General features: G+C 44.2%; 1 protein-coding gene across 3 annotated transcripts; it reads left to right on the top strand.

Annotated features, from left to right (window-relative positions):
* The first annotated feature begins 7,938 nt into the window (after positions 1–7,938).
* On the top strand, positions 7,939–20,286 carry CngA (Cyclic nucleotide-gated ion channel subunit A). 3 transcript variants are annotated; one of them, XM_064687517.1, is made up of 8 exons: positions 7,939–8,143; positions 8,203–8,791; positions 15,280–15,528; positions 15,606–15,768; positions 17,030–17,569; positions 18,782–19,447; positions 19,528–19,678; positions 19,741–20,286. In XM_064687517.1, exons 1-8 carry the CDS (start codon positions 8,043–8,045, stop codon positions 19,892–19,894), a joined length of 2,613 nt encoding a protein of 870 aa, XP_064543587.1. In that variant the 5' UTR covers positions 7,939–8,042; the 3' UTR covers positions 19,895–20,286. The 3 variants fall into 3 exon arrangements, with proteins under 3 accessions (XP_064543587.1, XP_064543588.1, XP_064543589.1); XM_064687518.1 differs by lacking the exons at positions 7,939–8,143; positions 8,203–8,791; positions 15,280–15,528; positions 15,606–15,768 and adding an exon at positions 16,675–16,818 and having other exon boundaries at positions 16,881–17,569; positions 19,741–20,275; XM_064687519.1 differs by lacking the exons at positions 7,939–8,143; positions 8,203–8,791; positions 15,280–15,528; positions 15,606–15,768 and adding an exon at positions 16,726–16,818 and having other exon boundaries at positions 19,741–20,275.
* Positions 20,287–21,463: the final 1,177 nt, after the last annotated feature.

Genomic DNA, 21,463 nt, shown 5'->3' with positions numbered 1-21,463 from the left:
AAGCTTAAAGCCAAAAAACTAAACTTTCCTTCAATAACCTGCATTTGCCATAAATAGGTAAGTTTTAAAAGGATTTATCAAAATCATTATGGTATTCTCTTCTTAGAAATCGAACTTATTTTGACTTATATTAATATTATTGAATATTTTATAATCTACTTTAATCAGACGTTGTTTCCTTTAAGCAACTCTCGCAACTGATTAAAATATGTGGATTCGATTGGTTTGCAGTAATTTGTGTTTGCACCGGCTTGGGGTGATTGGGTCAGGAATTATGTGGATAAGCTGTTAGTTGTGCCATGACAAATGTGGTGGCAAGTATATGCTATGCACATAATGCTGTCGATATGAAGTACGCCCCAGTGCCGCGCATTTGTCAAGCTTAACTTTAACCTTTTGACAGCAACCAATAGAGCTGGAGAGTGTGGAGAACATTCCCTGTATCGTATTTCACAGAGGGTCTTATATTTGTGTATTTATGGAATAACTGGCGCTGTGTCGCCTGGGTCGAGTGCAGTTTATATTCATAAAGCAGATAAAGCATCTGCCATACGCCAAATATTTGCATATTCGCAATGGCGCAATGGGGTTTATTTTTACTTTTGCATTCTAATTAAAATGCAGGCCGCTTAGCTGCTGCTGCTGCTGCAATCGCAATCGCAATCGCAATCGCAATCAGAGCCACTTCAGTGGGGCATCAGCTGCTCAGCTGCCTGCCTGGCAGCCATCCTGTCTGCTGTTAATTAATGTCCTTGCCTCTTAACATTCAAGCTGAGAGCCGAGCAATTGCAATTAAATTTCAATGCGGCAATCAATTCAATTCAACAAGTTGGTCCCGTCCCTGACTCGGCCAGGTAGCTGCTAAAGCCTGACATTGAGATGCCGCAGCCGTAGGGTCTAAGTGTCCAACTCTGAATGCTTTATGGCCAGCCATCAGCTGAACGAACCTTAACCCACTTTGTTCGAATTTTTTAACATATGACAAATATTTAACCTTGGGCTGTGCCATTGGCAGCTATGCGCCCGATTCTAACACAATGTGTGTGTGTGTGTGTGTGTACTTTGGTGTGTGTGTCAGTGTGTGTTCGTGTGTTATAATGAGCTTTTCAATGAGCAGCAAATGCTTAGTTCTGCGTTATCACACACACATGCAGACAATCGTTGGCACATACGCTCATAAAGCCAACCATGCATTACATTCGCACTTGCTGGACGAAGGGGGGTTGTGGATGTCATCACTTAAATGCGCGGGGAACCGCCTGACACCACTCATTTCCTTATTTGTATTTGTGTTGGCATTCTACCCATGTGTACCCAGACGCACACAATGGCAAATTTGCCTTTTGCACGGCACAGGACAAAAGCTCGCACGCACACACAAAGGCGTGCGCCTTGACAAAAGTCAATCAACATATTTGCTCCATTGGAGGGAGTACGCCAAGCGTATAATCGATTCGAAATGTGTTTGAATAACAAATTACTCAAATTGTGAATTGTGCGAAAGCCCATTGTATATACTCACACACACACACAAGTTCGCACTCGCACTCACACACATGAGCACGCGGCTTTCACGTTCATATTGCATGCTTTTAGGCGCGCCGTAGAAATTAAATTTATGCACAGCTTGCAGCTGGCGCTACACGTTTTTTGGCATGACTTCGTCTTCTGGTGGCACGTCTGTCTGTCTTCGCCTGACTGCCCGAGCATAGCTAACCACTTGTTGGTATTGGCTTCTGGGTTGGTGACTGAACTTCACTTGAACTATTTGAACTCTCAGACAATGAACATGTGAGCATTGGATTATCCTTGTGTCTTTGTGAAGCTACCAAAAATAAGAAAAAAAATAAATAGGAGACCAAAAAGCAATAATCGTGTCATGCTTGCACATACATATACATAATCAAACACGTACAAAACTGAAGGCAGCAGCTTGTTAAAATAAAACTCAAGGAACGGCAGGTGCAAAACTGCTGAACTTGAACTCAAAAGTATGCTTCGAGAGTAAATGTCAAACGCAGCGCAAGGCAATTAATGTGAATTTTCTAGAACATTTATAGCGAACATCCATACAAATTTCTATGTATATATGTTGATTAAGAAAAGGTATGCCAACTAATTAAGCTACTGTCTTACCAAATAAACCCTAAGCGAACTGCAATTGGGCAAGTTTAAATCAAACTAAATGAACTGTGCGTGAGCATCGGCTGGTTTGGACAGGGCCTAGACATGGTCCTAGACCGACATTAATCAAGTTCAGGCATGTTGTCGCCCAGCTTCTTTATCTGTGTGTACTTGTATTTTTGTGTTTGATGCTATGCTTTGATTTCAGCAATTTGTCAATGTGTCAGGCAAATCGCGCTGTAGGCGGGTTAATAAACCAGGCTCAGGACAACATTTAAACATCAATTTAATTAATTTATGTTGCCATTTGGCACGCTGCCTGGCAACAGCTGCCAGACGTGTGGCAACACTGGTCGCTCGCCAGCTTCCCAAAGAACCGAATAATAGCAATAAATCGCAAGCAACAGGTTATATTACGCGCGCGAAAGCTCTCACACAAAAAGCTTGCAAGGCATGAATGAAAAGCACGCACACAAACACACACACACACACACACACACGGGCATGCACAAGCTGCTCTCGACGCGTCTGCTATCGGCTCTGCTCGGCTGCTGCTGCTGCTGCTGCGGGCGCTGCTGCTGCTGCTGCTGCTGGTTGGTGTTTGCATTCGCATTTGGTTCTGTGTTCTCCCACGGGCGCTCATTGCGCCGTTAGCCAGGCATGCGAACGTACACGGCGCGCAACATCTCTGCAGCCGCTGTTCCGTTATTCTCCTGCTGGCTGTCTCGTCCTGTTTCGCGTTTACGCCATTTTGGTTTTTTCGTGTATAAGCGCGCGTGATTTTGTTTCGCATCAGCAACAGCATCAACATTTGAATTTTTATTCAATTAAAGTGCAAAAATCATCGCCATTTTCATGCAGCAACTGTTAATGGCCGCCCCCCTTTCTCAGAGTATATTTGTGTGCGTGTGTGTGTTTGGGTGTTTGTGAAAAAATGCGCCGCTCAAAAATACATATTCAAATTTAATTTGAAATTACTGCACGCATTTAAATAATTGTGATGCCAGCACAAGTGTAAAAAAGTGAAAAATTCAAATACTGAGAGGCAACAAATACAACAACAACAAATAGCAGGAAAATATAAAAAGAGGCAACCGCGCACGCAGCGACCAATGTAGCCACATCTAATAGGATTACGCGCTGCCCGACAGTTGCCGGATTAATAAAACAACTTAAATAGAAAACTGCGTGGCAAGGTAAGCCCGTGTCGTCACAGCCACACTTCACATCCTGTCTGTGCTGCAACAGGCGCTCTGATCCTCTGCTAAGTGTCCTTACGCTCACTCCAAACAGCCAACCGACCAACCAGGCAACCAGCGTGATTTGAATGAATATGGCCACTCGCTGGGCCATATGAAGTGCGGACAGGCGTAATTGTTAACTATAAGCACACATATTAATATCTAACTTGGTGCCATATTAATTGGCATCCGCTAACTGTTGGGGGCGGTTGTGTGGGGCGTGTCGCAGGTATCGGCAGTAAACTCCATAAACAACGCATTTTATTAAACCGAAACCCCGAATCCATTTGCGTTATTGCGTTTACGTGCACGAATGTTAATTGAAGCCAGCTCACCTTTACGGTGTAAGAGCAGCAGGAAAATATAGATATAACTCTATACATACTTATATATATACAGATATATACCGATATATACTCCATATACTTATAAATAGAGATTAGATAAATCGTCGATTGGTTTTCATCGTCGCTTTAAGCACATGAAATTATTAGCGCATTCTGCTAAACGTTATGCAAAAATGAATATTCATAATGAGGGGCCCGACCCCGCCGGGCGCGTTCGTTCAGTACACACATTTTGATGTGTGCTCGAAGCATGAAAGCAAATTACGCACAAAATAATTGACATTAGCATATTTTGTGCTCCCAACTCCTGAAGCCAGCTCCAGCTTCAGCTCCCGGCACCTGCGCCTGCAGACAGCGTCTCAGCTCTTGTTTTGATACGTCACACACATGGCGTATACGTGATATATGTTCGAGCGTCAGGTTATAAAGCGTCTAACTGCCTGGGCTGAGTGCCCTTTTTTAGCTGGCCCCCCAGTCACTTTGTCGGCCATATTTGTCTTGTACTTATACTATATACATACATTATATATATATATATATAAATATATATATGTATACATATAATTGTATGGCATATAATACTTATTTGATGTGTTTCGACTCGATTCGTTTTGGACGAAGTTTATTTACTTTCCATAGATATGGCCGCATGTGTGTTTATTTATTCAAGCAGCAATTGAAAAAGTGTTTGAATTGTTTTTTGCGTCTGTGTTTTTTTTTTGTTCCTTCTCTGCTTATCTTTCACTTTATCTGCTGCTATTCAGAACTCTCATAATCCTTGCACACACAAGTGGAAGGCGTGTAAACGATTCCTTTGGGCCATAAACACCACAAGCTCCCAGCGCAACTTAATCATTACAAATGAGCCGCACACAAACACACACACACACACACACAGTTAACACACACACGCCATTTATAGCTCGTTAGCAATTCCAAGTTGAGTCAAACGATTTGGCCAAGCATCAGCGCAGCGGGGCATGAGATGAAGCTGTAGCCGATGCTGAATCCTTGGCCTGATGGTCCTGATGGTCCCGGCCAGGCGTTAATTGCTCCGATTTGACCTGCCAGCGTTTTGTGGCCGCTTTGATTAGGTGTTATAAGCTATGGAGCTGAGCTCTTAACAATTTGTTTCTCTAAAGCTATCGAGTACGAGTATTTAATGGCTCCAAGGCACTTGGCCCTTAAAAACTTGGTCAAGTGTTGTTGCTATTGCTGTTGCACTGGCACATTTTATCAAAGTCAAGTTTCTGCTGTTATCTGCACGAAAATGTTTGCAGCTGAAGTTGATAAATGGATTTACTTTGATTTTATAGCTAAAAATCGATGTGTATGCTTTGTCTTGCATCCTTCCATGTCGCCGTAGTCCTTGCCATTTGAATGTCAGAGGCTAGGCCACCCACACCAGCCTACACGCACACACACACACACACGCACACACACACAATGCGGTGTCTCTACTCCACGTTTTTTTGCTTCTGTTTTTTACTTAGTTTTTTTTCTGTTTTGATGCGGTCAAAGACTTTGCCACTGACTCATCAAACTGCAGCAACAGCCACTGCGGCAAAAGGTTTTTGCTTTTACTTAAAAGGGTCTGGGAGGGGGGGGAGAGGTGGTTTCTTCGTTTTTGGCAAACCGAAATTGCACTTAAAACTGAATGGTCCAGCGCAGTTGAAGCGTGCAGCGCAAGATAATCTATGACATAAAATCACGCGACAGTTAAATGCCAGACAAAGGCGAAAGGCAAAAGGCGCACACAAAGGACAACTGCGACTGGCTAGCTGCAGTCCTCATCTGGTTGTCAGCTACTCAATCCCGTCCTGCTGCTGCTCCTCCTCCTCCCCCTTTGGGTCTCTGCGCGCCATTCAAATGGAAATTATGTGAAGAAAATTCGCATTTTACTTAATTTTTGCGCACGTTTTGATTATCTGCAAGACTTTCACAATTTGCATTTTGGCTCAATTTGTACAAATTTTTTGGCATTTTACTGTGACTCACATTTTTGCAGCTGTTCCGTTTTTTTCATCTAGCATTTTTTTGCTCTGCTGCCTTCGCTTGGCATTAGATGCGCGTACTTATGCTTGTCTGAAATCTCTTTTTGCCATGCTGTCAGCTTGTATTTATCATTTGCGCCTCATTAGTTTATGTCTATGCTGCTTGCGGCCATACTAAAGGACATTATTTATACACTCTTTGGACAACTGGCTAAACTCGGAGTTTATATGTCTCAAGCGCCCGGGTCATGAACTCTGCGGAAAGTTTCGTATCTCTTTTCTGGCTAGTTTAAGTTTAGTTTGCACGTTCGCCAAGTATTCCATAAATTCATTTTCCGGCTCAGACACATCTTTGAAATGCATATTAGCACAAAGATTAGTTCATGAATAATAATAGATTTTGTCACAGCTGCCGAAGCAACATTCATCCAGTTGTCCATTTATTGCGAGGGGGCTTATATATAAAATTGCTTTTCAGCTAGTTTTAATTGCCTGCCCAAAAGTACGCTGATTATCCCCGAAAGCGGGTGATGAGCACGAAAGAGTGCTCCAGTCGGGATTAGAGATGGGCATAGTCCGTGTTTTTCTACGTGGCATGACGGACCCGGGTCGCAAAACTTATTTCTTATCAACACGAAAATAACGATGAGGTCGAGCTATAGTCAAAACAATATTATCAGCTAAAACTTTCGATTCAAAGCTTTCAACTTTTTCGAAGAAACAGAGTTGGAAGTATTGGGATATTGAGTTTGGAAAATATACAGTAAAAGTCGATTCCGACATTTATGTTGTTTAATTTTGAAAAAAAAAACAACAGTAATTTATAACTTCTCTGCACCGTGATGGGCTGAGTTGGGTAATATTTCCCATTAGTGTTTCATAAAGTTAGTTTCGTGTTCGTTTTGGGTCTAGTCAGGATAGCACATTAGAAACTTTTACCTTAAACTAATTTGAAGAATGAAATATAAAATATGTAATATATTCGCAAGCTCTCACTCTTAGGATATGAATATTGTAAAAATTATGCTTGTGTGTGCACGCCTGTGAAATCTATGAAGGATTTGTGTGCAACTTTATTTCAAATTTCAATTCTGCAGCTCTTAAAATCTCTAAGATTCGAGAGATGCGTACATGCAGACGAATGGACAGGGCTCAATCGAATCTTCATCGATGCTGACCATAAATATGTGTACTTTCTAGAGTCGGAGAAGCCTTCTTCTGCCTGTAATATATATTTGCACAAACTAAGTACGTCCTCTTTAACCATTTTCAAGGTAAAATATTAGCTTAAGAGATTTGAACTCTTAAAGCTACTTAAAATACCTGGAAAATTCGAATTATCTATGATTAAGGATAATGCCATAAAGTATCGTGAGCTCATTTAAATATCCTAAGTGTGCGACCTTGGGAATATATAATATGATATATATTACCTTCCGAAAATTAGCTTGAAACCCCACTCAACTCAACAGCGTGTAAAAGCGCTTCGAAGTTTCTCACCTCGCATTTATTTGCTATTCAACTAATTAAATTCACTTTATAATCATTGCTGCCCCAAAAAGTATGCTAAAAGTTCTTGGAAATAGCTGCAAAAGTGCAAAGCGGAACATTTCTCATAATTCGAACGATTCACTGTAATATGACTGTCTGATAATATAATAAAATACGTTTAAGCGGTGCATTTGCCATAGTTTAACAACTGAGGCAGCTGCGATTGAAGCGGAAGCAAGCTCTAGAATGTGCTTAATGGCTGAGCAGACAAAAATCACAGTCAGCAATGCGAATCACAGTAAAAACTATAAAATAAAAATGCAAACATAAAAGTAAGCTGTGTTCTATGCTGATTTTATGACCACAGGAAGCCATCAAAAGGCGCCCAGGCGACTTGCTATGGAATTCAGCTCTTCTTCTTCTTCTACGGCTTCTGCAACTCGCACTTCTTGCGCTTTTGGTGTTGCATACCTTGAGGCGCGGGTTGTTTTAATTGCTTAATTACGTCTGCATTGCTGCCACGCCCCTGCGCCCCTCCCCAAGTGTGCAATGCTCAACCGATTTTATGGCCCAGCAAGCACTAACTGGCACATGGAGCAAGCGTTTATGATTGCCCCAAACAGTTCAACAGTTGCCCCGCCGCCCCTCAAGTGCCTTAAGTTGCGACATTAATGTGGCTGTACTCCATGGTTTTTGTGCTTGCAGCTGCCTCACCTGCGACAGGCTGTGCTGCGACTGCGACTGCGACTGCGACAGCTTCAACTTGAGCAGCTCTTCATCTCTCCACCTGCTACGATTAACTGCTTGCGACATGTGCTCAGCATAGCAGCATTGGATGCGCCGCAATGTGGACGTACATGATGGCTGCCGCCCGCGGAGATCGGGTCAACACAATGATGTCCAGCAGACGCCGCCCCGAGACCGAATCACCCAAATACGGTTACAAGTAAGTGGGAAAACAAACAGATTCGGTTGACAGGCATTATTTTCCATCTCGTTGAACAGCCTCTCCCGTCCGATGTATCGTACCACGCGTTTTGTTGGCCCCGCTGCCTCGGCACCCGCTCAGTTGCCCTACGGCAGCGGAGGCGGCGGCAGCAGCAGCACCAGTTCCAGCTGCAACACAGCTCAGCCGTTGCCCATGGCGCACGAGGAGCTCGAGATCAGCGGCGGCCTGTATGCGCCCTTCCAGCCGACGCTGGCGGCTGTCAGCATGGATGGCGTTTGCCTGCCCCGCAAGCATTTAATTGCCAACCAAACGGCGATACCCATGGGTCCAGACAGCGATGAGCTGGAGGAGCAGCAGCTACACTATCCACGCAGCAGCTGCAGCAGCAGCGGCTGGCTGCCTAGGCAACGCATTGAATTAGACGTCAACCAAGATGACGATGACGATGACGCTGACGACGATGAGGATGTGGATGATGATAATGATGATGTGGAGATGGCGGCGGCAGTTGGGCGTGAGAATGGGTTTGCTGACGCACGTGGCAAAGACAACCAGGAAGAGGCGATTGCCCCTGCCGACCAGAGATCCACACAGCCGCGTGCCAACGATGCCAACTATCTGGAAAATGGCAGGAAACTGATACAAGTAAGTCTTGTCAGGACATCGATACTATCTATCTCTCCATATATATACATATAAAAGCACCCATAAATCACGCGGCGTATGCGTAATTTAATATGCCATATGCATCAAGTACAGCATGCAAGCATATATTTAATAAAACGTGAACAGGAGAGATAAACAGCTTTAGATACGCGCATTTAATGCAGACACTTTGCTCATTTGTTGCATTAATTTCATTTCGTTTTGGCCCGGTCATAATTCCGAGGCCGTCAGCCTATTCAATTATGTGGGCCGTAATTAAGTAATTGCGCTAATTGATTGACGCCATCGAGAACGAAACCACGAACAAAACCACGAATAACAACAACAACAATAATAACAATAAAACACAATGCCACTTACCAAGCTGCGGGCCACAGCAGCAAGAGAGAGAGAGAGAGAGAGAGAGGGGGGGGGGGCACTTCCTACTCCCCATTTCTTTATTTTATTTGCACATTCACGAAACCCATGCCCGTGTATGGCTCCATGCAAATGAACTGCGGACCTTCATAAACTTGACCTTGTCGTAAATCGCGTTTTAATTACTTCCTCTATTGTCACGTAGCCGACGCGTCGGCCGATGCTCCATGCAACGTGCTCCGTGCTCCGTGCCCCGTGCTCCGTGCTCCGCGTTAAGCGCCCTCCACATACACCACGAACCACACTCCATTTCCAGGTTCCATGTTCCGTGCCAGCTGACTGCCATTTTTGTGGCCTCAGAAATTTTTATTAGCACGTGTCAAATTACTTGAATAAAAAACACGAAACACGCTGCAAGTTTGTGTAGCCGACGTTTTGCTACACTACACGAAACAAATAAATAACTAGGAGTCGGATTTTATCAGGGCTTTTGAGATTAAATGGTGCGAAGAATATTTGAGCTGGATGAATATTTTCATCAGTTATTTTTTAGTGGGAAAATTTTTAAAAATTCTAGAACACCTTTTCTATAAAGCGTATTTCTAGGTGTAAGCATAATATTCTTTTTTTGAAGATTTTTCAATTTTAAACTAATTATTTTGAACAGTTCAGGCCAAAATTCGGAGTTCAAACCAAAATTATTGAAAAGTTCGAGCAATAATTAATAAATCTAAAATAAATTAAGAAAAATTAAAATTAATCGAAAACCAGTTGAAATTTAATTGCTGAAATATCTAGGCATTTATCAGACGACAACTTTCGTGTTTTTCAACACTGGAAGCAGTTTATTTTAATAAATATTTAAATAGCACATTTAACCTACTTTACCAAGCGAATAGCGCGTCAAAGCGACTCTGTTGCAAACTTTTAATAATTACATTATTTTAGGCCTTTACTCTTTATACGCAAAAAAAAAAACGAAGAAGAAACGTACAGAAATAAAGGTCTGTTTAGAACTTAATTTGACCCTCGGGTTATAAATACTTGAGCAAGTGAGACAAGGGCGAAGCCCAACGTTGACCAGCCATATCAGCTACTGGCTGGTCACGTCGAGGGCGCTTGGTGAGGGGAGAGGGGGGTACGCTGGTATCTTAGCCGACGACCAATTTGATAGATAAGAACATTGAGCCACACAGAGAGAGAGAGATAGAGAGAGAGAGAGAGAGAGAGAGTTGAAGTGAAAGCAACCACAGAAACTGAAAATGAAACTGAAACTAAAATTGTTTCAATGTCGTTTCATAAATGGCAGGACAAAGGCAGAAGGAGAGCACCGAAAACGCAATGAAATAAATACAAATGGAAAGCGCTCAGTTCCAGGTGGAAAAACCGCCCAACCGCCCGCATAACGGCGTCCAAATATTGGCTTGATTGTTGTAATGCGTTTGAGGTGTGTTGTCTGTTGTTTGGCCATCAACTCTGCGGCACAAAACCGCAAACGGAGGCCACAATGGAAACGGCCTGTACACAATATATACAAATAGATGCCTGGCATATATGTACACATATATATATACATATTGATATTTAGCATGTAGATAACTCAAAACCTGAAGAGTTAGACTAGAGTCTGCGGGCATTTGCAGCTAGATGAAGTTCAATTGGGGCACTCGAAGAAGGCAACGAGTTAGCCAAAGTCAGCGGCTGCTTTTGGCCATTAAACCGATTAATGAGCTCTATTTGCTTGCCTTACCTTCTGGTATTTCCATTGCCATTTCCATTTCTCCTTTTTGTTTTTGTTTTTGCCTTCGATTGGCTGCCGTTTTGTGCTTGTGTTTTGCTTATTGTTTCTGTGCAATTTGAGCTGACAGCAGGACACTCGAGCAAACAAACGCTGAATGTCCCTAGTCCTGTGAGTTCTGTGCTCATCCTTGATGTCTGCCCCCGGTTGACAGCAGCGGGTTTTGTTTTTTCGCTTATTCGCTTAGTCAATTTTGTACAAATTTCAACATCGACAGTTGCGCAAAAAACGCGTTCGCCAGCGGCAGCACGAAAATAATAATAAAATTAACTGAAAAACGGCAAAATTGAAATCCTTGGCTAAAAGAAGAAGTGACTTAAAAACGGGGCCACTAAATCAAAAATTGACTAATACGCTTTGTAAACAATGCCAACTAGGCCCAAAGATTAGGCCAGAAAACACACCGAAAAAGGGCGTCGTGTTGGGCCAGCTGGATTTTGTCTTGATGAGGGTCCATTTGGGGACAGTTCCAGATCATTTTATGCAGCTGCTTTCTGTTGTTGTTGTTGTTGTGGTATCTAGTTTGGGTTGTCGGCCATTAGACAAGGCATTAGAACAGCCCGCAGTGTTCGAGGAAATATGTGTGTGTTGTTTTATTCCTGTTGCTGTCGCCGATAAGCGCCGTTGTTTATGGTCATCGTCATCCAATTTGCGGCGCATTTGCATAATTTCCCACGGCGTTCAGTGGAGCATTAAGCCAAACAAAAATCATTGCCAATATCAACACAACAAATAACCAAAATATTACAGATAAACTCGGTGTTATCTATAACAACTGAATATGTGGAGTTTATCAAAGTTCAAGTACGCCAAAATGCCAGATGGCTAAAGTGCTTATCAGCTAACAATTGCGATTACGGAGCTCATGTATCATGGCATCAGAATACATATTCGATAACAACGCATTTGGTTTATATGGTTTATTTAACACAAACTGCATTAAAGGACCACAAATACCCAATTTGTGATGTATGTATGTGGAATTGGTGGATTATTCAAATGCATTCGAGCGTTAAACAACACTGTGGTTACTTTATGTAAAGCTTTATTCCTGTAATGCGGTTGCTTTAAAACCAACAAATGGTCTCCAATAGGAGCCCTTTGCTGTTTTATAGTCAAGCAGCTTTCTGTTTTCCTTTTAGGCATTTTTATTAAAGCTTTAACGCGCTTTCAAAGCTGTCTTTTTAATATATGTATTTATTGCAGTGTTAAAAAACTCGTGCAAAAGCGAAAAAAAAGTGCGGAAACAGTAAAAACGACTTTAAGCTATTTTCCTATACATTTAAATGCCATTTTGAGCTGTTCCCATTGGGACTTCCCATTTTCTCCACGGAAATTGCACGTAAATTAAAGATGGCTGATACAAATTTATACTATCTGATAAATGTTACACTGTTCAGCACTTAGTACAAGGCATAAAACTCAAGCAAAAGCATGTATTTTTATAGGGGTATTCTCCAACAAGCTCCTAAATGAAATAGTAAATGTTTTGTGTTCAGCACTTGACATTCAATCTTTTTTGGGCTCGCCCCTGTCAAAAACGGAAATAAGAGACCCACACACACATTTGATTGAGAACAGTTTCTGTTACATGCCGGGCACAAGACAATTTCCATTCAGCGCTTAAGCTTCCCTTCAATCAGCGCCACGTGCCCGGCTGACCTTCTCATATTTGGGCGCACAGCTTGCCTGGCATTTCAATTTTGTGTCCATTGGTCATTTCCAAAGGTCTTTGGGGCTTAAAAGTCGCTTAAAGCAACTTTATTTGGGCATAAAGCACACACATGCAATAAACATCAACGGCGGCACTTGATTTGCTTAGCATAATGTGGTCCGTCTAACCACCTACTGGTAGCAGCCTGCCCCTTCCACCCGCCTCTGCTCACCTGCGTCAACGCCTAACGGTCGCCGGGCAATTATGGAAATTTATTGTGCAGCTCACGCCGCAGCGCTGTGAATGCCAATCAGGCAGGCAGGCAGCCGGCGAGTGTCAGCAGCACTTGTAGAGATATTGGCTACCGGGGGGTGATTCAAATTGTATTTCGATTTCGATTTCGATTGTGATTTCAAGCACAAGAGCTGCTGCTGCTGCTTCCAATCCGAATCAGTTGAGTTTATGGCTGCAACCTTGCAAATAAAAATAAATAAACCGTTTTTTGCCATGCAACTAGTGACTGGATGAGCTCATCAGCATTAAATCAACATGTTTATTATCGCTGCGCCGCTGCTTATCCATCACAAGTGGATAACTGGTTGGCTGCTTCCTGCCAGTGCCAATGCAACTTAATTTATGCACCAGTTTTCGTTTTCATGTGTGTAGACACTGGACCCACATATCGCACAAGCGATTACTTATCGATATTGGCTAGCGACGCGCGCGCTCTTGATCGCATTGCCTCGCATTGTGCGTCCACCTGCCAACAGCTTTCAGCTTAATTAAATGATGGCCAAACAATTAAAAAGCGTTTACAAAACCGCGCACAGTTCAGCTGAAAGTGTCATCAATCTTGTCAAATTGCCATCAATGGCCATAGTATACACACACCCCAAAACAACAACTACACGACTTTTGTCCTCTGGCTGCGATGTGGCGCGCTGGCAATGAAGGACCAAAGTCACTTGAGACTTTTGCGAGTTAATTAATTAAACGCCGGCGACGTCGCCGATGTCGGCACATGCAAATTAAGAAAATTGCAAAATAAAATAACAACAACAGCAGATAAAATAGCATTTCGAATTGACAACAGCAACAAAACCAACAACAACAACAGCAACAACAAACATTTAGTTATTGTGTATGCCTGCCGTGGCTAGCTGCGCGTTCGTGAATTCGACGTCGACGTCGCTGTTGGCGTCGCTGTTGCTGCCTTCAATGGCAGTTGCAAACCGCGCAACGCATTTTTTTTCCAGTGCTAACGGGCCGTTCGACGTCGACGCGCATGCGCAGCATAAGCAGCAGCAAAATACTAACGGTTAACGGTCTTCATGTAGCAATTTTAGGTTAACAACTTGCTATTACAATTAAAGTACCAAGTGGAAGAGGAAGAGACGGAAGAGCACGCAGGCGACATTAACGTCGCTTTTGCATGCGACATTTCAAAGTCAAAGCCATGGTGCAATCTTTGGATATAGCAGCCATAGCGGGACAACAACAGCAACAACAACAAAACGATGCGGTAAATGTGAGCTGAAAGTACAAAAATAAAGACTACACCAAGTGTGTGTTTGTGTGTGCGATTGAGTGTGTGTGTGTGCGCGCGCGACCTTCATAACAGCTGGGCGCAGCAGGAGGCGTGGCATTGCATTGTCATTAGCATTGCGCCCGAAGGGCTGCCATACAAAGCGACGCACGTATGCGTCACATTGAGCCAAGCTCATACCAACTGTCCGCCCCACGCCGATCCATGCCCGGCGATATAGCTTAATGGATTAACCGCTGGCAGCGACTGATACGCGTTTATTAGACTGTCAAGCACACGCCCCTAATCTCAGGATGTGCAGAGTGAACGCGAAACAAGCATCCCATCTGCGATTATGCGCGCGTGTGTGTGTGTGTGTGTGTGTGTTAACCATAAACTTTCTACATGCCAACATATGTATTCACATACATATGTACAATGTTTGTGGAACCCCTTGACTAAGCACTGAGACTAACTTGTCTGTTAACTAAATGTGCTACCCTCTTGACCCCACAGTAAACGCTGTCATGAATATATACAGTATAAACGCTATATTAGAAGTGCGCGACTAAGAGATGCCCTGTAGCCAGCTCTTTATTGTTCAAATGTGTGCGCACTTAACCGTAAACAAACACACACACACTTATACTACATACGTTGTCAAAAGCTTTACTTGACTTCATGAAAATCGCATAGAAGGGCGATGCACAATTAGTACTACAATCTTATACCACAATAAATCGCTACAGTTACGCTTCATTAAAGCTCAAATTGAACAAAATTGAATCACAGAATAAACGCAATTCCAAACATGAAATTGCCCGTGTCATGTGCAACTATTTTACATACATACTATTATACATACAAACAACCCCTCCTCCCGCCCCCTCGTTAGCATGCTGCAGCTGTGCAGATACATAACAAATTTAAGCGCCAAACTTGCCAGAGCTGACCAAGTTTTAATGTGGTTACCCCGACCAGGATTGGGTAACCGCACAAAAGGCACTGTAGATGGCCATTAAAATGTTTCAATTAGCCCGCGCCAGTTGTGTGGCACATTTCATATAGGGCGGGAGGGTGACTGGGTCGTCAAACTTTGAGCTGAACTTCATTCTCTGCCCCGCTTCTTGCAGGAGCCGAACAAACGGAGCAAACCCTCAGCGTTGAGGCGAACGCTGCAGGCGTTGCGGCAGCGTCTAACGAAACGGAGTCGCGCCAAGCCGCCCGATTGGTTCCTCGAGAAGTTCTCCAATACCAGCAACACGGACAAAATAGGCAAAACTGGCGCCATGGACGACGCGGCGCTGTCCAGTGAAATCCGTGGCAGCAGCGCGCTCTGCAATCACCTCTCCGTGGATCCCACGCTCCAGTCACACTACAGGGTAAGTCGAATCGGGATGCACTTTAACTTTTGCAATCCATTAGCTAATACAGCACGTTTCACCCATCTGTATGGCAGTGGCTCGCCGTGGTGTCTCTGGCGGTGCTCTATAATATCATATTTGTGGTGGGACGCTCCGTGTTCTGGGAGATCAACAAGAATGCGCCCGCCGTTTGGTATACGCTGGATTACCTATGCGATTTCATTTACCTGCTGGATACGCTGGTGCACATGCATGAGGGTAAGTTCAACAGCCAAGACGTCAGCCAAGTGATGGGGAGAGGGGGAGGGGCTGCTTATGCAAATGAGACTTGGTGACTTTTGGTCTAACTAAGCCGCCGCAGACAATGCCAGCAAAGCGTTGCCAGCAAAGCCATTTGCTTCCATATAAAAAACATACATCAACAGCATATGTGTGTGTGTGCTTGTGTGTGTGTGTATGTGTGCCTGTCTGTCTGTCTGTGTGTGTGTGTGTGTGTTAGAGTTGCCAAATGCAGGGATAAGCCAGCCTTGACATTTCAGACGGCAACAACAAAACGCTTTGTTATACTCTCGCCGCGAGCCACGCAACTTTGTAAAACTCTAGTCTAGGAAAATCGGAATTAAAAAGAATGCATGAAAAGTGCTGCACAAATACGGGGAAAGCAGGAGCCTGCGGCCCAACTAAAACACATTTTCAAATATTTTTTTTAATTTGCTTTAGTTTAAAATAAAGTTAAACTTAACAAGCGGAGCCCCACATTATTATACTTGGTTCTTTCTTAATCAAATATGTATTTGTAGTTAATATGTATAGTTAGTTAGTTAATATGTATAAACGTATATACTTAGTTTCTGGAGAACAATTATTATCACACTGTGAGCGCTCGGAAATAGGAAATTCCGTGATTAGAAATTTCCAGAAATTACTACACTCATTTTCCAAGAATATTTCTTGCGTGGAAAACTTTGCTTAAAAGATTATTTTTATAAGCTTCTCCTTGTGAACGTAGAATGTGTTAAAGCTTCATAAAATTGTTGTATAGGAAATCCTTAAATTTAAAATCCAGCTTCGAATTCCAGTTGCCAGCTCTAAGGACGAAATACGTAGAATATTCGATAATAATAGTCAATTATATTATTGCATTTTTCAAACATTTCATTTTTCATTGGAAAATGGGACATATGCATTTATTTTATAAGCTTACCTTAGCAAAAGTTGTCTGTTTCCTAGTCAAGAAAAGCGAGTTCCTTGTGCGAGTGAAAACACATTTTGCTACTCAAATCCTCGGACAGGATTTGTGTAAATAATGTAAGCGGATTATCCAGCTGCAAGGGTATCAAAGTTTTAGTTTAAGTTTTGCATTTCCACAGCTCTGCTCTGGCAACAAAACGCTGCGAAATGTCTCGCTGCATGTGGCATGCAAAAAAAATTAACTGAAAGGCACAACCAAGCTCACACACACACACACACACACACATACACAAACACGGCGGTCTAATCCTTTCGTTTTGGTCCGCAGGCTTTCTGGACCAGGGTCTGTTGGTGCGCGATGCTTTCCGGCTGCGTCGCCATTATTTTCACACTAAGGGCTGGTATCTGGACGTGCTGTCCATGCTGCCAACGGATCTGGCATATATCTGGTGGCCGCCGGAGACATGCTCCAGCCTGTATCTGCCCTGTCCGGTGATTGTGCGCCTGAATCGCCTGCTGCGCCTGCCCCGCCTCTGGGAGTGGTTCGATCGCACGGAAACGGCCACCGGCTATCCGAATGCATTTCGCATCTGCAAGGTGGTGCTGGCCATTCTGGTGCTGATCCATTGGAATGCCTGCATGTACTTTGCCATTAGCTACGAAATAGGTTTCAGCTCCGATTCCTGGGTCTACAACTTGAATGGCACGCGGAACAATACGCTGCAGCGCCAATATATCTACAGCTTCTACTGGTCCACGCTGACGCTGACGACAATTGGGGAGACGCCGACGCCGGAGAATGATGTCGAATATTTGTTTGTGGTCGCCGACTTTCTCGCCGGCGTGCTCATCTTCGCCACCATTGTGGGTGAGTGTCTCCCTCTGACCCCGCCCCCTTTCTTTCATTTAGTCTGTGGGGCTGGGATGCTGGTCCATTTTTGGGGGATTTTTAGCTGTTTGTTTTGGCGCATTGTTTACGCAAATATTTCGTCTGATCGTTTAATTGGTTGCGGAGTGACATCTGTGACATCAATGGGTATTAATTTACGGCCCGCCACGTACGTCAGGGACAACGACCCACACTCCCCCTCTATGTGTGTTCGTGTCCCTTTTCCAATGGGCGTCCCTTTCCCTGTCCCTGTCCCTTCCTTCGTGTCGACCCACATTATTCATTACGCTTTTCTGTTTTCAACATTGTTTTGTTTTCTGTATTTTTTGTTGTTTGGCATGTGCGGGGTTGATTTGTTGCTGTCGACGCCTTCACATTCGCAACGCTTTTTGGCAAACGTGCCTTTTTATCATTTTTGTCGTCCTTCTTATCGCCGCCATTACCGGGCAGCTGCCGCTGCCGCTGCCGCCGCTGCTGCTGCTGAGAAGCAGCGTCTCGTCTGACATCTGGGCAAACAAATTTACTTACCATGATGAATGCAAAGTTCGTCAGAGTGGCATATTTTACCATCATGCATATGTCCGTCCGTCTGCGTCTCTCTGTGTGCACCGGAAGTGTCGCCATTAGTCGCCTTTGTGCCACGCGTTACGCATACGCCGCATGGGCCCCTCGAAGAATTTACGACTCACAAGTGGCGCAGCACAATCTTCAATGCCAGCAGCGGAAATGGCACTCGAAATTAAAATCAGCCTCTAACAAAACAAGCCGTTCGAGTGCTCGACCAGGAGATGCCCACTTGACCCGCATGCCAAAGTATCTAGGCGGGAGAAATTTAAATATGCGGTATATAAAACTCTCTACTCAGAATTTTATTTCAAAAGTTCTCAGTATCTGTAGGATTTGTGATAAGATTGGTTGAAAATCGATTTTTTCTTAAAGATTTTCGGAAAAGTTTGAAAAGTTTGTGAAAGAATTTCAATCTGGATAAGCATGTAGAGTAAAGTAATACCTGAGCCTTTCTTACTTTTATTATCTCTGGCTTATTAAAATAGCTAATAAGTGAGGGTATATATAAACCCAGCTGGTCCTTTGCTTAAGTATACCCTATGCCATTTTTGAATGGCTGCAGGGCATAAAAACACGTATTTTATGACAATTTGAAAACCATATTGTTCCGCTGGTTGGCAATAGGCAACATCGGTTCCATGATATCCAACATGAATGTTGCGCGCGTCGAGTTCCAGAACCGCATGGATGGCGTCAAGCAGTATATGGCCTTTCGGCGCGTGGGCCATGAGCTGGAGGCGCGAGTGATACGCTGGTTTGCGTACACCTGGTCGCAGAGCGGCGCCCTGGATGAGGAGCGCGTGCTGGCGGCACTGCCGGACAAGCTGAAGGCGGAGATAGCTATACAGGTGCACATGGATACGCTAAAGCAGGTGCGCATCTTCCACGACACAGAGCCGGGTCTGCTGGAGGCGTTGGTGCTCAAGCTGAAGCTGCAGGTCTTCAGTCCCGGCGACTACATTTGCCGCAAAGGCGACGTCGGCAAGGAGATGTACATTGTGAAGCGCGGCAAGCTGTCCGTGGTGGGTGACAATGGCGTTACGGTGCTGGCCACGCTGGGCGCTGGCTCGGTCTTTGGCGAGGTCTCGGTGCTGGAGATTGCCGGCAATCGCACGGGCAACCGACGCACGGCCAATGTGCGCTCGCTGGGCTACTCGGATCTCTTTTGCCTGGCCAAACGTGACTTGTGGGAGACGCTGGCCGACTATCCGGAGGCGCGGTCCACGCTCACACAGCGTGGCTGTCAGCTGCTGCGCAAGGACGGGCTGCTCGATGAGCAGATCTTTGCGGGTAATTGATGCCAACACAATTTGGGCCACTTCCGGCAGCTCCTCACTAACGCACTTCCGCCATCCTGTTTGCTTTCGCAGATTCGCAGCGCGTGCACGACAGCATCGAGGGCGGCATCGAGAAACTGGAGCTGTCCGTCGAGAACTTGAACATGCGACTGGCCCGCCTGCTTGCCGAGTACACGGCCAGCCAGGCCAAAATCAAACAGCGCCTGGCCAAGCTGGAGCTCAAGTGAGTGTGTCTTAACTTGTTTGCTATTCGGCTGCTCCTAATAGACATTTTATCGTTTGTAGCGGTGCCGCTGGTGGCTCCGGTGGGCGGGAGGCGGAGCCGCAGATGCGCTCACGCAGCGGTCGCCTGTATTCCCTGCAGACCAAGCGGCGCCCACGTGCGCGCCTCGAATCGGCTGCCAAATGCGGCGAGGCGGCCAAACAGAATACGCTCTAAGGCGGCGGCGACGCCGGGCGCCCGAGCAGGGACATCCGCATGGCGACATTCCAAATGTCGCCTATTCCATATGCCTGCGTTTCCCGCTCTGCTGAATGATGGTGATAAATGCATTAAGCTTGACGGAGTTACGAGTCTGGAGAATCATGCTGAAGATTAAAAAGTTGCTACCGAGTGGCTTGTGGTTGGGACTGGGGCTGGAGCTGGGACTGTGGCTGGGACTGTGGCTGGGGTTGGGGAAGGTTTGCTGCGACTTGGCTGGGCGCCAACTCGACGCGTGCGCGTGTAAATCAATTTTTAATTTTTACAATTAGTTTTAGGACGCGCCAAAGCAAGGGGTTTTTAGGCAGGTGCAGGGGGGGAGGGGTTGGAGAATGTTTGTCAGCGAGAGTTTTTTGGGTATGTTTTGTTTTTTTTTTTTTTTTTGTAGCGCAACTTTATAAATTTATAAAATGATTCAAACTGAATGTGCCTCAAAGTGTGTAAAAGTAGATAAGTTAGGAGCCGGAACAAAAAACAAAACGACGCAGCGAAGCGGGCTGAAACGACGCAGGCGGGGAACTGCTAGGATTCGAGAACTTGAACCCAACTATAGCACAAATAACTGAATTAACGTGTTAAAAAAAAAACACAAGGATCGTTGTACATATGCAAGCTGAGCTGACATTGAGAATGCGACTCGGCAATAGTCCAATTTTACAAGCTAGATTTTATTTTTCTAAATCTATAACCGTTTGAGATACGCTTAGGTCCAACTACGTATATATATATACCTATGTATAAATATATATATATATGTGCAACTACAACAACAACTACAACAACAACAACCACCAAGAGACATTTGCTGAAAATGCTGCGAGAAGGAACGAGAATGAGCTGAAAATTGAGAGAAAAAACAAAAAAACGCATTTCCTATTAGTCACACCTCGGTGCACCTCAATGTTTTTGTGCCGTGGATGCTACCTTTAGTTATCTGTGTAAAAGTACGATATATACCATATATATATATATATATATATACAATTTGTGTATGTCTGTGTGCGTGCATGTACAGGGGGGGGTATGGGGGCGGAGGAGCAACAGTAACGAAAATTCATGTTAACATTTTTGAGTCAGCGAATTGTAATTGTATTTAAGTAATTCAGTGTTAAGAGTAAAACAGCTTCCAAAGCCAAACTTCAAATACAAATTGTAAACAAAAACTAAAACAAAAACAAGAACTAAAACTAAAACAAGAACTAAAACAACACACACACAAGTGGAAAACTGTATTTTTATATTAGCCTGGTAAATGTACGAGAGTTATATGTGTAAGCAAAACTATAATAAAATGTAAAGAAAACTTTAATTAAACATTCGCAATACGTCAATAGCTCAATAACCCCAAGCCCTTGGCCAGCATTGTTGGCCAATAAAACAGGAAACCAGCCAACGACGCGATTCTAATGATAAGTCGAAGCGAGCAGACAAAGGCGGCAATTACGTGAAGTACGTAAAGAAATGCAGACGCGTTCGCTTTACCCGCCGTACCACGCTGCGTATGAGTAACAAGCTGCGGGGCAGTCA

Source organism: Drosophila montana, unplaced genomic scaffold, assembly GCF_035044405.1.
Source record: "Drosophila montana isolate Dmon_TW-CO22-7 unplaced genomic scaffold, ASM3504440v1 contig_3200_1, whole genome shotgun sequence".
NCBI lineage: Eukaryota > Metazoa > Arthropoda > Insecta > Diptera > Drosophilidae > Drosophila > Drosophila montana.
The sequence above is the reverse complement of the archived record's forward strand: the minus strand, read 5'-3'. Positions and strand labels throughout refer to the sequence as shown.